We start from the raw sequence: 16,502 nt of genomic DNA, 5'->3' as shown, positions 1-16,502 counted from the left end.
CTCCTCTCTAATCAGCATATGCTGTCCTTTGAGCGTTTGGGGAGAACATAGGGTTGGCCCATTTAGGGGGGACAAAGACTTAGAATCTTGGACCACCCAGTTCCCAGCTGGGGCAATTTCAAAGGTCAGGGCTTTGGGGACCTGGAACAACCTGTACAACTTCATTGTCACTGGGTCTGGCTAAACCTGGACAGCAGCCTGCCTCTTAATCCCCGTCCCATGTATGGAAAACCATAAACTCAAGGTGTTACAAATAAAAGGCATGGAGGAGTGCCCAGATGCCCTCGGGAATGGTAGGATGCAATTAGAAGAGAACCATTGGGGTAGGGACTGCCCTTCTATGAGAAGCCTAGAGAAAGAAAAAAACAGGGACCAAACTGTTTGCCTCATCTGATTAAGTATCAGCAGAAACGTCTATTCATCTTCCAGTTCCAGTATACTGGACAGGGAACCTGAGCTCTGGATGGGAGCCAGGGCTTCGGGGGTTTTTCTCCATTGTAACAGCTAATTAGATGTTGAAACTTAAGCTGGGACAGCCAGGCAGATATTATTGCCCGTTGCAGGGTGGTCAGAATTAGGAATTCCCGTTGTGGATTGGCAAGTCAAAGACCCAACAATAGTCTCTGTGAGGATGCAGGTTCCATCCCTGGCCTCGCTCATTGGGTTAAGGATCTGGCACTGCCTCAGCTAGGTGGCAGATTCCGCACAGAGGCAGTGTTGCTGTGGCTGTGGTGGAGGCTGGCTGCTGCAGCTCCGAGTCAACCGCTAGTCAATTCTAATATGCCACAGGTGCAGCTGTAAGGAAAAAAAGAAAAGAAAAAAAAGACTTAGGCCCGGGAATTGTGCAGATGGAGAAATTGTTTCAGGGGAGCTGAAAGTCACTGCTATAATTTATAATAGATACAGTTGGGATTATATTGGCAACTATGCACATGTCCGCATTCCCTTCGACCTAAAATATCATCATTACAAAAAAAAAAAAAATCCTGAAAAAATAAACTCACTACCGTAAGGGGATAGAAGGAACAGGGCCAAAGACTTCCTGATAGAGTTCCCGTCCTGGCGCAGCGGAAATGGATCCGACTAGGAACCATGAGGTTGCGGGTTCTATCCCTGGCCTCGCTCAGTGGGTTAAGGATCTGGCGTTGCTGTGAGCTGTGGCCGGTAGCTCTGATTAGACCCCTATCCTGGGAACCTCCATATGCCGCAGATGCGGCCCTAAAAGGACAAAAGACATAAAAATAAAAAAATAAAAATAAAAAATAAGAAAAAAAAAGACTTCCTGAGAGAGAAATCAGACCTGAAGTTTATAACTCTTCGGTATGTGTGGAAACAAAGCTAGGAGCAGAGCAGAGTCTGGCGCTCATATGGAACCATCAGAATAGCTGTTTAGCCTCTTAGCATGTACCAATTAACCTGATTCTGAATCTCGCTTGATTTAATATGTGCGCTCTCAGGTGCCACACTACTGTAGATCTCCGAGAGCTGACATTGCAAAAACCCAGACAACAAGCTTTGCTGCTGCAGAGCCGACTAAATTAAATCCTTTACAATTAGATTTTGCACCCTCCCATCGACATCCTGGACTGCTGAGGTGTTTCTCAGAGCAAAGTCCAGGGTACGGTACCACTCATTTGTAATAAGAGAAAAAATAAAACACAAACACGAGAGATCGGATAAGAGAATAAAAGTAGCTTTTAACAAAAACAGAGTTGGAGCGCACTAACTACTGGGGTAGCGCAGTATGATCTCGCTGCATCACCGACTACAGCCCATCTAGAAAAGGAACGGTGCCAGTAAGGCTTTGTGACCCAGCAGAGGGGACCTCAGAAAGCGACCGCTCCCTTCGGCTCCCCGGGCCTCCCGGCCGGGTCCAAACCACCCTTCGCTTCCCTGGCTCCAGCCCCATCCATCCTCGGAACCCGAGAGCGCCTTCCCCACTGCGGCTGATTGACAGGCGGGGCAGCGACTCCTGGGAGCCGGGCTTTCTCTCCACCGCCCCGGCAGTAACAATCATACCGCAGCCAATCGGAGCCAAGGGGCGGGGCCTGCGGCGGGGGGAGGTGCTGGTCAGGTGCTCTGCGCCGAGGTGGTGTGCAGGTGAGCAGCTGCGGGTTTGGGGGCGCTCCTTGCTTCCGCCGCCTCCCCCCTTTGCACCGGGTCTGCGAGAGGGAGTCCCCTCCAGGCCCTCACTCCCACTGCCCCAAACCGATGCGGACTGAACGGATCGCTGCAAGGGTAAGAGTCCCCGGGAGTGGGCGGCTGGCCTCCCGGGGACCCACCTGCCTCCAATGCGCACCCCCCCAAATTGCCCTCACCCCCAATTTCCACTGTACACGTACACAGAGCCCACGTTACGGCATCTGTTGGCCTCGGTGGGCGGCAGTCTGCGAATTGGGAACGTACCCGTGATGCTTCCCAGAGCTGGGATGGAATCTCCGTGGAGAAGATGGGGCGCCGCATCACCTTCTTGACGTCTATTCGCTCTTCACCTACTTCTCCCTCACTTTCCCTCCTCTTGTTTCACGGCGCCCCTTCCCTCCAGATTTCGAAAGCTGTTTGGGGCGGTGGGGTGGGGGTGGGAGGGAGGATAGGGTGAGGGTGGGGTAGGAACTGGGAAGCAACCCAGTGAAATCTGTACCTAAATCTAAGTCTTCCTCCCCCACCCCACCCCCACCCCCCGTCGCCGGGTGGCATTGTGCTTGGAAAAGAAAGAAATCAGATTTCTTCCATCCCGCCCCCATGTCTCTGTAGCTTTCTGCCTTCGTTGTGATAACGCTGGTTCTTACCAAACATTCCTTAGCTTGGGGCAATTCTTAGCCTTTATTTTCATTTGTCCCAGGAAATCGGTTCTTTTCTGCTTACCACAGTTGCTAAATTAATTTACTGAAAGAGGAAAATCAGATGTCTCTGTGTAGTCGATTCTTGTTTTTAGACTTAAATATATTTGATACACAGTATCCTTCCTTGTGTTAGGCAGGTGGAGAAGAAAGGGGGGGAGAGACCTCCATCCTCAGTCTGAGGTGTTAGTAAATACATTTACAGTTCCTTATTGGAACCCATTTTTTTTTTCACGTTCCTTCCAGAACTGGAAACTTTGTTGCCATTTGAGAAATAGTTTTTGAATTTAATTTTTGAACCATTGTCTGGAGAACATTACCTAAAATCATTTCAGTTTAAGTAATGCTCTAGGTATGCTAAAATCATGGTTACAAAACAAATAAAAGAATTACTGCATCTTAAAGCAAAGCAAGCATACCAAGCAGTTTTTATTTTCCTTATTTTATTTATAATATAGCAGGACAAGACAGGGTCTGTTTTTGAGGTTGAAAAATATCTTCAGCATGTTCAAATTAGAAAGATGTGGAAAGCTGAATTCAATAGGTTTCCTGGCACAAAATGCAACTAGATCCAGGTTTTGTTGGGCTAATAAATACCTTCATGCAAGAACGGATGGAAGAAGGAGAGAACAAAATATCCTCACTGGATTTGCGGGCCCAATGAGAACTGACAAAATTTACATATGTATTGTTTACGCATATTGCCTCTTATTAGCACTCTTGAAGAGAATAAAGCTTTTTGGAAAAATAGGCAGATTAACAACGGTAACATCAACCTTAATCTGAAGAGATTATTTAATCCTGGGAAGTGCCTTTTCTACACACATCACTGATACAATTAAACGTTGATGAACTTGGAGTTCTGGTCCTGGCTCAGTGGAAATGAATCAGACTAGGAACCATGAGGCTGCAGGTTCGATCCTTGACCTCGCTTGGTAGGTTAAGGATCTGGCATTGCTGTGAACTGTGGTGTAGATGACAGACGCGACACGGATCTGGCATTGCTATGGCTGTGGCATTGGCCATATGTGCCACCGGTATGGCCTAAAAAGCCAAAAAAGAAAAAAATGTTGATTAAGAAGGTCAGCATCAAATTTCAGAATTATGTTTTTGTTTATACTTAGTTCTAATTATTTTAAAGAAGGCTGTTCTTTATTAATACAGGAATGTACATTACTTTTCACAAATCTATTAGAAAGTCACAAACTTGATGTCATTTCAAGAAACCAAGTTCATCTATTTTCTCCTCTCTCATGACATCTTTCACCATGATGGACCAAACATAAGGCCTGGTCTTTGAAAAATGGAGGTGTACATATTTTTTTTTTGTCCTTGCCCTTGGCTTGTGGAAGTTCCTGGGCCAGGGATCAAACCTGCCACAGCAGTGACCAGAGCCATGGCAATGACAGACAACACTGTCTTCTTAACTGCTAGGCCACCAAGTATCTCCTGTACATATGTGTTTTTAAAAGCATTCTTTTTTGGATTTCCAGTGGTAATTCCTGTCGCTAGGTTCCTAGGGTCCCGCTAACATAATGATAAGTATATCCACAGGTATTTAACCATACACATCTTTCTGACCAGGAGTCAGAGGTCTGAGTCAACCTAAAAATGGCTTCTGAAAAGTTGTATGTAAATTATATCATCTTTTATTTTATTTTTGTTTTTTTAATCTTTTTAGTGCCAAACCTGCAGCATATGAAAGTTCCCCGGCGAGGGGCACATCAGAACGGCAGCTGCCGGCCTACACCACAGCCACAACAACGCCAGATTCTCTGAGTAGCACTTGTGACCTGCCCTGCAGCTCATAGCAACGCAGGATCCTTAATCCACTGAACAGGGCCGGGGATAGAACCTTCATCTTCTTGGACACTGGTCGGGTTCCTTATTGCCGAGCCACAGTGGGAACTCCATGTCGACTTTCAAAATGATATTTGAGGAGCTGTTTTAAATAATTTCTTTGAGGAATGTTTTGATCAATTCTTGGAAACTAAAACAGTTTCTAAAATGCAAACAAACTGCTCAGCTTCATGTTTAAGACGCAGCCTCAGGTCTCATGTTTAAGACGCAGTTCTGCAACATGATCCTTCCAGGCTGTGGTTTATGATAGAACTGGAATTACTCAGCAGCATCACTCTCAATTGGGGGTCAAGTATATGAAACAAAATTATTGTCATTAATTTCTATATGTTTCTTATCCAGATTATCTTACACGGAACTGATCAAGTTCTTTGAAAATGACCTCAAAATTTCTCTGGGTGTGCTTCATACTTGCTGCATTAACACTTGCAAAGACATATTCTCTCCAACCAGACCAGCAAAAAGTTCTGCTAGTTTCATTTGATGGATTCCGTTGGGATTACTTATACAGAGTTCCAACACCCCATTTTCATTATGTTATGAAACATGGGGTCCATGTGAAGCAAGTTACTAATATTTTTATTACAAAGACCTACCCTAACCATTATACTCTGGTAACTGGCCTCTTTGCCGAGAATCATGGCATTGTGGCAAATGACATGTTTGATCCTATCCTGAACAAATCCTTCTCCTTGGATAACATGGACATTTATGATTCTGAGTTTTGGGAAGAAGCGACGCCAATATGGATCACGAATCAGAGGGCGGGACATACTAGTGGCGCGGCCATGTGGCCCGGGACAGATGTGAAAATACATGAAAGCTTTCCTACTCACTACCTCCCTTACAACGAGTCCGTTTCCTTTGAAGAGAGAGTTGCCAAAATCATTGAATGGTTTACCTCGAAAGAGCCCATCAATCTTGGTCTTCTCTACTGGGAAGAACCTGATGACATGGGCCACCATTTGGGACCGGACAGCCCGCTCATGGGACCTGTCATTTCAGATACTGACCACAAGCTAGGCTATCTCATACAGATGCTGAAGAAGGCAAAGCTGTGGAATGTTCTGAACCTAATCATCACAAGTGATCATGGGATGACGCAGTGTTCTGAGGAAAGGGTCATAGAGCTTGACCAGTATCTGGATAAAGACCACTATACCCTGATTGACCAATCACCTGTAGCAGCTATCTTGCCCAAAGAAGGTAAGTCTGAATTGAGGGGTGAGCTGGGGGCTGGGGCTATGCATGCCCAGTGCTTTTGAAGGGGGGATTTTGTGTCTGTGTCTTTCCAGTGGGCTTGCCTCTGACAAGGTAGAATTCCAGAATCGAATCCTTAAATGCTGAAAAGACAAACTCTCTTTTCACAGAGTCTAATTTTTCCCTTTTTCCTAGAATATTGAAACTGATGCTCCCTCTATGTCCTATCAGATATGGGGAAAGCTACAGCTTCCATTTTCAGAGGATTGGGGATGGGAAAATACATACAAAATATGCATACCATTGCAGTTATTTTATGGAAGCCCCAAAGCCTTCTGTGGACCCTTAGGAAAGCAGAGGGTTATGGGAAGGAGAAAGCTCTGGTCGTTCTGAGATTTAGTTTTCTTATCTATAAGCAGGGGAAGTAATAATAGTATTTTGTGGGGGGATGGGCAGAGGGCTTGATGTGAAATCTCAGTTCTCAGACCAGGGATTGAACCTAAGCCACAGCAGTGGAAACCCCAAATCCTAACCACTAGACCACCAGGAAACTCCCAACTGTACCTTGACCTTTTTACAAACCTCTCCGGGAAGCCTCATTCCAACCCTGTCACTCATGATTTCTGATTTCAAGATAGGTGAACAAGCCCCAAAGGTTCAACATCCCCAGGTCAAAAGTAAGTGCAGAGCAAGCCTCTGCTTGTCTGACTTCTGTTTTATCACCTCCTGGTGTTCATCTAGGTATCAGGTGAGAAAACAGATCCTTGAAAAGCTGAGTGCCTCACAAGTAAGAATTAGATCCCGTACAGGGCAATGCAGAGGATACTAGTGAAATGGACAGCACTAATGGCTTGAACGCAACCTAAACCCAGACTGGGACTTAAACCCATGGTTTTAAATCGAAATCACTCACCCAGTGTCTCAACTCACTGAAATTCAGGTTCTTCATGCCTCCACGCAGAAGGAATTCAGTGAGAGACAAAGTGATTGGCAAGAAATAGATTTATTAAGATCAGATGCTTGTGAGAGATGCAAGCAGGCAGGCAAGGAGGCTCTGCCCCCAGGATCTGGTGGGCTACAGTTTTGTCATCCAAGGGGAGTGGGGGTCAGAAAAGACTGCCTCTTCCTCTTTCTTCCAGCAGTAGCCCATCCTTTGTTACCTGGTAAGGTGTGTATTCAAGTCAGCAGAAGGGCGGTCCCCAAACTCCTGCCCTTGGTCTGAATCTGAATGCAGCCCTCATCCCATCCCCCACCCAACGACCTGAGGCATTTCTCGCACCTCCACTAGTCGAGCAAGCCTGCCCTGTTCTGATGGCTTTCTTGAGCAATTATTAACTTACAGTGGTCTCCCAATGTCCCCCAGGTTTCTCTCTTTATTTATGGTCCTTTACTGGGATTTTACAGCTACCTGTGCCGACTCCATCCCTATCGCTAGGAAACAGTGAATGTTAAGATATGCACGTGCACCTGCACACAAACTTTTTAACAAATTCAGTATAAAATAGTCACTTTTGGTGGTTAAGAAAATTACCTTAACCTTTTAATTTTCCTTGTAAAATTGGTATGATGTCCCCTAATAAACAGATTTGAAAAACAAGAAGACGATTAAAGATAGTGATTCCTGCAGTTTGAAGTTACTGGGAGTACTTCTGCCTCCAGGGTTTTTAAAGAATGTTTCCATTTTACAACCTGCTTTGCCGCTTTGGTCCTTGACCAACCCTCCCCCTCCACATACTCTTATCGCCTTGAGATTCTCTGTCTCTGGACTGAGAGCTATCAGGACTGAGCTCTTTGTTTTTGTGTGGGTATTGCAGTGCCCTGGACGTGGAACTAAGTGCCACCAATTCGCACGTGTGTGGGTATTTTGTCTTCAGATATTAGAGATTTCTCTGTGTATAAAGTGCCCTCTCCTAGGAATCTGGATTAATGGATGCAAACTGTTGCCTTTGGAGTGGATAAGCAATGAGATCCTGCAGTGTAGCACTGGGCACTATATCTAGTCACTTATGATGGAGTGTGATGGAGGATAATGTGAGAAAAAAGAATGTATACATGTATGTGTGACTGGGTCACCTTGCTGTACAGTAGAAAATTGACAGAACACTGTAAACCAACTATAAAAGAAAAAAATAAAAATCATTTAAAAGAATAAAATAAAATGTCCTCCCAAGATGATTTTTTTTTAAATTTATTTATTGCTTTTTTTTTTGTCTTTTTGCTATTTCTTTGGGCCGCTCCTGCGGCATATGGAAGTTCCCAGGCGAGGGGTCAAATCGGAGCTGTAGCCACCAGCCTGCGCCAGAGCCACAGCCACGCGGGATCCGAGCCGCGTCTGCAACCTACACCACAGCTCACGGCAACGCCGGATCGTTAACCCACTGAGCAAGGGCAGGGACCGAACCTGCAACCTTATGGTTCCTAGTCGGATTCGTTAACCACTGCGCCACGATGGGAACTCCTATTTATTGCTTTTTAAGGCCACACTAGTGGCACGTGGAGGTTCCCAGGCTAGGGGTCAAATCGGAGCTACAGTTGCCGGCCTACGCCACAGCCATGACCACAGCAACGCGGGATCCGATGTACACCACAGCTCAGTGCAATGCCAGATCTTTAGCCCACTGAGCGAAGGGAGAATCGAACCCGCAACCTCATGGTTCCTAGTCGGATTTGTTTCCGCTGCGCCACGACGGTAACTCCAAGATGAATTTACTTTAAGAGATTACTTCTCAGAGTCCCCGTTGTGGCTCAGCAGGTTAAGAACTCACATAGTGTCTGTGAGGATGTGGGTTTGCTACTTGGCTTTGCTCAGTGGGTTAAAGGATCAGGCATTGCCAAAAGCTGCATATGTGGCTCTGATCTGGTGTTGCTGTGGCTGTGGTGTAAGCCGGCAGGTGTGGCTCCGATTTGACCCCTAGCCTAGGAATTTCCACATGCCTTGGATGCAGCCTTGAAGAAAAAAAATAGTACTTCTGAGTTTCCCCACAAGACTATTTCCCCCCAGGGGACGCCTCTGGCTAGGCTTCCTAAGGTTGAGCTTGTGACTCTCCATGTCAGAAGGATGCCTGTGTTGACTGGCCTCTGCTGCCCCGGTTGCTTCTTTGAATGTCCCAGCCAGTGTCTTCATTCTGAGTGCCTCTCCTCCTCCTTCTCTTTTAGGTAAATTTGATGAAGTCTATAAAGCACTAGCTCACGCTCATCCTAATCTTACTGTTTACAAAAAAGAAGAGATTCCGGAAAGATGGCATTACAGATACAACAGCCGAATTCAGCCAATCATCGCGGTGGCTGACAACGGGTGGTATGTTTTACGGAATAAGTCCGACGACTTTCTGTGTGAGTATGTGATAGTGTTTCTCCCCATTCTGCATCCTTGTTGGCTACAGTGGAGGCCAGGCGGAAGCCGTTTTTTTGCTGTTCTCAGCAATTTCTTTACCGATCAAATAACTAGCTCGTACCATGCATTAATAGCTAAAGAGGAGTTCCCGTCGTGGTGCAGCGGAAATGAATCCGACTGGGAACCATGAGTATGAGGTTGCGAGTTCAATCCCTGGCCTCGCTCACTGGGTTAAGGATCTGGCATTGCCATGAACTGTGGTGTAGTTCACAGATGCAGCTCGGATTCCACGTTTCTGTTGCTGTGGTGTAGGCCAGTAGCTGTAGCTCTGATTGGACCCCTAGCCTGAGAACCTCTATATGCCGTGGGTGTGGCCCTAAAAAGACAAAAGACAAAAAAAAAAAAGCTAAAGAAAGACCCAGTAAAGATTCCAATAAAGGTTTACTAGAGGAGTTCCTGTTGTGGCTCAGCAGGTTAAGAGCCTAACATAGTGTCGATGAGGTTGAGGGTTCAATCCCTGGCCTCGCTCAGTGGGTTAAGGATCCGGCGGAGGTCACAGATGCAGTTCAGATCCAGTGTTGCTCTGATCTGGCGTTGCTGTGGCTGCGGCATAGGGCTGCAGCTGCAGCTCTGATTCGACCCTAGCCCAGGAACTAACATATGCCATAGGTGCAATCATGAAAGAAAAAAATTTTATTGGGGCTTTAAAATGAGGTAACCTCCTAAAAATGAAACATTTACTTCTTTTGAAGCCATCAGACCAAAGCACAGTGGCCTGTACTGCTAATTACAACCATTATGTTCTTGAGCAAAACCTAACTGAAGGGGGTCAATTGAATCATTTTCTGTATCTGTTTCATATTCTGATTTCATAAGAATGTAATCTCAATTTTTCTTTGCAGTTCTTAGCTTTCTAGTTTCTTTTGCACTTCTGGCTCTACCAAATATAGGCCAGCTTGCTTTACACCTTAGGAACATTTCTATCAAGAACTGCATATGGCATGGATAAAAATACATCAAGATATATTTCCCTAATTAATACCAAGTGTTATAATTTTGGAGATATTTCCACTGATTAAATTTAGAATATAATGAAATCCCATTTAAAATTCAAGCATGCAAAATAAAGAACTTCCTGCTCTCTGTAGGTTACAATTTCCCCTTTTCACATAGCTTTTAATAAGTTAGTCAAATGAGAAGTTCCCCATCGTGGCTCAGCAGTAATGAACCTGACTAGTATCCATGAGGATGCAGGTTCGATTCCTGGCCTCGCTCAGTGGTGTAGGTTGCAGACGCGGCTGGAATCCCAAGTTGCCATGGCTGTGGTGTAGGCTGGCAGCTACAGTTCCAATTCCACCCCTGGCCTGGGAACTTTCCATATGCTTCACGTGCAGCCCTAAAAAGACACACATACACACAAAGTTAGTCAAATGGAAAAGTTTTCCACCAGATTTCACTCTTTATTGCACCTATCATTTGTTTTATTTTATTTTTATTAAAGTATAGTTGATTTACAGTGCTGTGCCATTCAGTACAGCAAAGTGACCCAGTCATGCATGTATATACATTGCTGTTTTTATGTTGTCTTCCATCATGGTCCATTCCAAGAGACTGGATATAGTTCCCTGTGCTGTACAGTAGGACCTCATGGCTTATCTATTCTAAATATAATAGTTTGCATCTACCCACCCCAAACTCCCCATCCATCCCGCTTCCTCCCCCTCCCCCTTGGCAACCCCAAGTCTGTTCTCTATGTCCATGAGTCTGTTTCTGTTTTGTAGATAGGTTCATCTGCGCCATATTTTAGATTCCACATAGAGGTGATATCATATGGTATTTCTCTTTTTCTCTTTCTGACTTACTTCACTTAGTATGAGAATCTCTAGTTGCATCCATTATTGCTGCCAATGGCATTATTTTGTTCTCTTCATGGCTGAATAGTATTCCACTGTATATATGTACCACTTAAGCCATTCATCTGTGGATGGACATTTAGGTTGTGTCCATGTCGTGGCTATTGTGGATAGTACTGCGATAAACTACAATGAGGTACTACCTTAAACCAGTCAGAACGGCCATCATTAATAGGTCTACAAATACCAACTGCTGAAGAACGTCTGGGGAAAAGGAAACCCTCTTTTTCTGTTGGTGGGATTGTAAATGGGTACAACCACTGTGGAGAACAGTATGGAGGGTCCTCGGAAAACTAAATATGGAATAGGATCTAGCAATCCCACTCCCGGGCATATACCCATATTCAAAAAAATATATATATATGCCTGTCATTTGCATATCTGCTCTCAAATTCCCGGCTCTTACCCTGCTCTGCTTTGTACCACCAGTGACTGATCCCTGCAGAGTGAAATTCCCAGGCTCCTTTGGGAAATAGTTTCTGGTGAGGTTTGGCCAAATAATGGGAACAGGAGTTTGGGGAAGCCCAGATATTTGACCCTCACTCTTCCTGTCCCAGCCATGTCTCTAACGTTGGCCTCATGTCCTCTGTAATCCCAGCTCTGGACCACTTCCCTCTCTATGGCCTCAGCATCTCCTGGGCACTCCTGGTCTTGGGGCTCTGGAGTCATCACATCTTCCTTCTGTCCCTCCAGCCCTGGGGGCTGTGGGAGGTTCCCACTGTTCTACTCACTAGGTAACCTCCCCATCCCTTGTTTGTGGCTGAGCTTCTGCTGTTTGTTACTAAGCCCCCATCTGAAATCCCCCCCCTCTTTTTTTTCTTTTTAGGGTTGCACCTGCAGCATACGGAAGTTCCCAGGCTAGGGTTGAATCAGAGCTATAGCTGCCAACCTACACCACAGCCACAGCAACGCAGGATCTGAGCCGTGTTTGCAACCTACAACTCTGTTCATGGCACCGATCTTTAACCCACCAAGCGAGGCCAGGGATCGAACCCTCATCCTCATGGATACTAGTTGGATATGTTTCCGCTGAGCCACGAGGGGAACCCCCTGAAATTCCCTCTCTTGAACTACCTGGTTTGGCTTCTGCCTTCCTGGCTGACATGGATATTAACATGCTCCACCCACCAAATCACTGGGAGTTGTTTCTGTTCTGTTGAGTGAATGTGGAAAGAACTATAGTATGTCAACACTATCTAGAAATGCTCTTTGAAGCATAGGTCCTGGATACATAGAAGAGATGTACAAAAATGTCCCTTTAGGTAGAATTAGGTCTCCATCTTGTTTATTGGGTGACCAGGAGAGCAGTTGCCTGGCAGTGACATTTATAGGGCATATGTAAGTCATACTGGCACAAGTGTACAGATACATGGGTTCTGGTCCTTAAAACAGGTTTTACAGACAGATAATAATCTATAAACCAATGTTTAATCAAGCTAGGAGAGCTGTTTTAAGAAGGCCTTTAAACATTATATCTTTGGCTATGAGAATAGTTGCCACATTTATATGTTCATTTTTAGGTTAGAGGGGCTGATCACACAAACACACACACACACACAAGAGAAAGAAAGGAAGGAAGGAAGAAATAAACAAAGAAAGAAAGAAAGAAAAAGAAAAGAATTGCTAGGCTCTTCCCATTGTGGCTTAGTGGGTTAAGAACTTGACTAGTATCCATCCCTGGCCTTGCTCAGTGGGTTAAGGATCCAGCATTGCCACAGGCTGTGTGGTGTAGGTCTCAGATGCAGCTCGGATCCGGTGTTGGCCGTGGCTGTGGTGTAGGCTGGCAGCTGTAGCTCCAGTTCGACCCCTAGCCTGGGAACTTCCATATGCCTCAGGTGTTGCCCTAAAAAAGAAAAAAAAAAAAAAGAGAGAAGAAAAGAAAAAAAGAACTGCTGTCTCTGAGGAGATTTTAATTACAATTTATGTTGAATATAAATGTAAGTGACCCTCTTGAAATTTTGGTTTGTGTGAACCATGATTATGTAATAGATGGGTCACACCTATTTTTTTTATTTTTGTCTTTTTGCCTTTTTAGAGCCACACCCATGGGCATATGGAGGTCCCAGGCTAGGGGTTGAATCGGAGCTGTAGCCACTGGCCTACACCACAGTCACAGCAACGCAAGATCTGAGCTGTGTCTGCAACCTACACCACAGCTCACGGCCATGCCAGATGCTTAACCCGCTGAGGGAGGCCAGGAATCAAACCCTCGTCCTTACTGATGCTAGTCGGGTTCGTTAACCCCTGAGCCACTCTGGGAACTTTGGGTCACACCTATTTTAAATAGAAAACTTTAATAGTTCTCCTATTGATGTCTTGATGTCACCTTATATTCAACATAATTATTGATTCAACAGATACTTAAGCACTGACCACTATAGGCCTTCTCAGCCTGAGTTGTGTAAGAATTCAGCCCAAATGCCCCAAAGCAGTGGTTCTCTAAATGTATTCCCTGGACTAACAGCATCCAAATCACCTGGAAACTTGTTAGAAATGCAGATTCTTGGAATTCCCGTTGTGGCTCAGCAGCTTACCGAACAGGACTAGTATCCATGAGGACTTGGGTTTGATCCCTGGCATCACTCAGTGGGTTAAGGATCTGGTGTTGCCCTGAGCGTGGTGTTGGTCACAGACGTGGCTCGGATCCTGTGCTGCTGTGGCTCTGGTGTAGGCCGGCAGCTACATCTCTGACCGGACCCCTAGCCTGGGAACCTCCATATGCGTCTGGTGAAGCCCTAAAAGACAAAAAAAATTAATTAATTAAGAAAGAAATGCAGATTCTTGGGCCTAGCTCAGACCTACTGAACTAGGAACTGTGAGGGTACTACCCAGCAGTCTGTGTTTTTGCCTGCACTCTCTAGCCCCGGGGGCTCATACACATGTTCTTATGCATCGCTTGTTAAATACTCTTCTGGGTCAGGCATATATGGTAGGGACCACGGCTACAAAACAAAGTCCCCAGGCATGGGAGAGGTTTGTATTAAGTCATCATGTGTTCACCTCAGATCTGATTTTCTAGTAAAAGGTGAGAGGGGAATGGATTATCTTTGCCTTTGTGCTTAAAAGTCTGGATCCAGCTTCTCATAGAAATGAACACAGTAGTCATCCATTCAATTATAAAATTATAGTCATGACACATTTCGCAATGTGCCAATATTGATGAATTAACTAGAACAGCACAGTCCCCTGTGCGATGATTCCTGGTGATTCAGAAATCCAGCATTATTTTCAGTTGGATAATAAACTCAAAAGAGGAGTTCCCTCTGTGGCTCAGTGGGTTACAAACCCAACTAGTATCCATGAGGATGTGGGTTTGATCTCTGGGCTCACTCAGTGGGTTAAGGATCCAGCGTTGTCGTGAGCTGTGGTGTAGGTCACAGACATGGCTCGGATCCCACGTTGCTGTGGCTGTGGTGTAGACCAGCAGCTCCAGCTCCGATTTGACCCCTAGTCTGGGAACTTCCACATACTGAGGGTTCAGCACTAAAAAAAAAGCAAAAAAAAAAAAAAAAGCTATAAATAAATAAAACTCAAAAGAATCATGGCACTTAGAATGACTTCTTCAGATAGATTTTGCCAGGAAGATTTGGAATTACTTTGAGACAATAACTTTCAGAGGAGCCGATGTAGAATTTTCTTTCTGGACATGTGTTCCCATTGCATGTCTCCCCGTAGCATGTATAAGCAGATGAGGCTGATTTGCTGGTCATTCTCACCACTTTTTTTTTTTTTTTTTGCATGTGGAAATTCTGGGGCCAGGGATTAAACCCAAGCCACAGTGCGGACCCAAGCCACTGTAGTGACAATGCCAAATCCTTAACCTGCTGAGCCACAGGAGAACTCTGAAACATTTTTCTCATTCTCTAAATTTTCTTTCACTTATATTTTTGGCCATGCCCATGGCATGCAGAAGTTCTGGGGCCAGGGATCTAACCTACAACACAGCAACAGCCCAAACCACAGCAGTGACAATACCAGATCTTTAACCCACGAGCCGCAAGGGAACTCCCTGATCTTTATTTTTCAAAAGTGGATTGGACCTGTAACTATAGAGGTTCGATTTTGGAGGTGTCTTGTTTTTATTGCTTTTCCTCTTTTATAGGTAATTATGAACTTATTGGCTTCATAACTAAGCACTTTTATCCTTTTATCTTTGCAGCAATAACTGAAACATAGTAGGTACCTAACAAGTATTTGCTGAATATTAGTTTACCTGCCACCAAAACCCAAAAAGATCACTTTCATCTTCCCTGCCTTGACTTGGCTTTGCCCTTTATGCTTTTTCTTGTGCTGCTTAAAGAAACGTTGGCCTGTGATAAAGATTTGTGATTGTTTGACTTTTCGTTTCCTGAAGTGACCTGTGACGTTGACAATAGAAGTGATTGTTTGTAAAAGACCCTTTCATTTAAAAAGTCAAATTAGGGAAAATTTGCATCTAAGTTCAGAATTCAGCAATACAGCCATTATTTCCAGTTTAATGCCATCTGTTTGGCTAACCCGTTCATGCATGTTTTATCTTCACAGTAGGCAACCATGGTTATGATAATGCATTAGCAGAAATGCACCCCATATTTTTAGCCCACGGGCCTGCCTTCCGAAAGAACTTCACAAGAGAGGCCATGAACTCCACGGATCTGTACCCCCTGCTCTGCCACCTCCTCAACATCACTGGCATGCCACACAACGGGTCACTCAGGAATGTCCAGGATCTGCTCAGTTCCACAGCGCCAAGAGCAAGCCCTTACACGCAGAGCCCTCCTTTCCTGCGTGGTGGTGTCAAACCAAGAGAAAATGAGCAAGAGGAGTCATACGCTTATTTCCTAGGGGTCTCTCTCGGAGCTATTATAGTTACTGTCTTTTTAATAACTTTCACTAAACATTTAATTCGCAGTCAGATACCTGCCTTACCAGATTTTCAGTCTGAAATATCTCAGCCATTATTACAAGCCTAATGCTATGTTGATGTTGATGGGGAGGTTGCATAGTTATGTCAGTGTTTAAAGGTTTCCCATTCTAGGAAACCAGCTTCAGGCATTTGCACAGACCATTAAGCAGATTTGTACATAGAGAGGCTTGTACACGCACACACACGCACGCACTCATAGGCACGTGGATCAAATGACACATATCTGCAAAGGATGGAAAATGGGGCGGTATGTTTGCATTGCTCTCTCTGGCTTAGGGCAATGTAGGGCTACCTGAGATCCTGCTTTATTTGGACTTGGCATATAAAATGTATATATTTAGCAACTTTGCACTATTTGAAGTATCATACAGGATTGCACTTTAAATTACTCTCCTGGAGTTCCCCTTGTGGGGTGGTGGAAATGACTCCAACTAGAAACCATGAGGTTG

The 16,502-nt window shown here is 44.9% G+C and overlaps 1 protein-coding gene across 2 annotated transcripts; it reads left to right on the top strand.

The window, feature by feature from the left end:
* Positions 1 to 2,050: 2,050 nt before the first annotated feature.
* On the top strand, positions 2,051 to 16,502 carry ENPP5 (ectonucleotide pyrophosphatase/phosphodiesterase family member 5). Of its 2 annotated transcripts, none has more exons than XM_047794995.1 (4): positions 2,051 to 2,100; positions 5,043 to 5,906; positions 9,057 to 9,233; positions 15,672 to 16,502. In XM_047794995.1, the coding sequence occupies exons 2-4, from the start codon at positions 5,078 to 5,080 to the stop codon at positions 16,097 to 16,099; spliced, it is 1,434 nt and encodes a 477-aa protein (XP_047650951.1). In that variant the 5' UTR covers positions 2,051 to 2,100; positions 5,043 to 5,077; the 3' UTR covers positions 16,100 to 16,502. The 2 variants fall into 2 exon arrangements, with proteins under 2 accessions (XP_047650951.1, XP_047650949.1); XM_047794993.1 differs by having other exon boundaries at positions 2,060 to 2,238.

The sequence above is a fragment of the Phacochoerus africanus genome, chromosome 9 (genome assembly GCF_016906955.1).
Source record: "Phacochoerus africanus isolate WHEZ1 chromosome 9, ROS_Pafr_v1, whole genome shotgun sequence".
Classification (NCBI taxonomy): domain Eukaryota; kingdom Metazoa; phylum Chordata; class Mammalia; order Artiodactyla; family Suidae; genus Phacochoerus; species Phacochoerus africanus.
The sequence above is the reverse complement of the archived record's forward strand: the minus strand, read 5'-3'. Positions and strand labels throughout refer to the sequence as shown.

Coding starts and splice junctions, on each gene's coding strand:
- ENPP5 (XM_047794995.1), top strand. CDS start 5,078: ATGACCTCAAAATTTCTCTGGGTGTGCTTCATACTTGCTGCATTAACA. Junction 5,907..9,056: donor AGCTATCTTGCCCAAAGAAG/GTAAGTCTGAAT, acceptor CTTCTCTTTTAG/GTAAATTTGATGAAGTCTAT. Junction 9,234..15,671: donor TAAGTCCGACGACTTTCTGT/GTGAGTATGTGA, acceptor TTATCTTCACAG/TAGGCAACCATGGTTATGAT.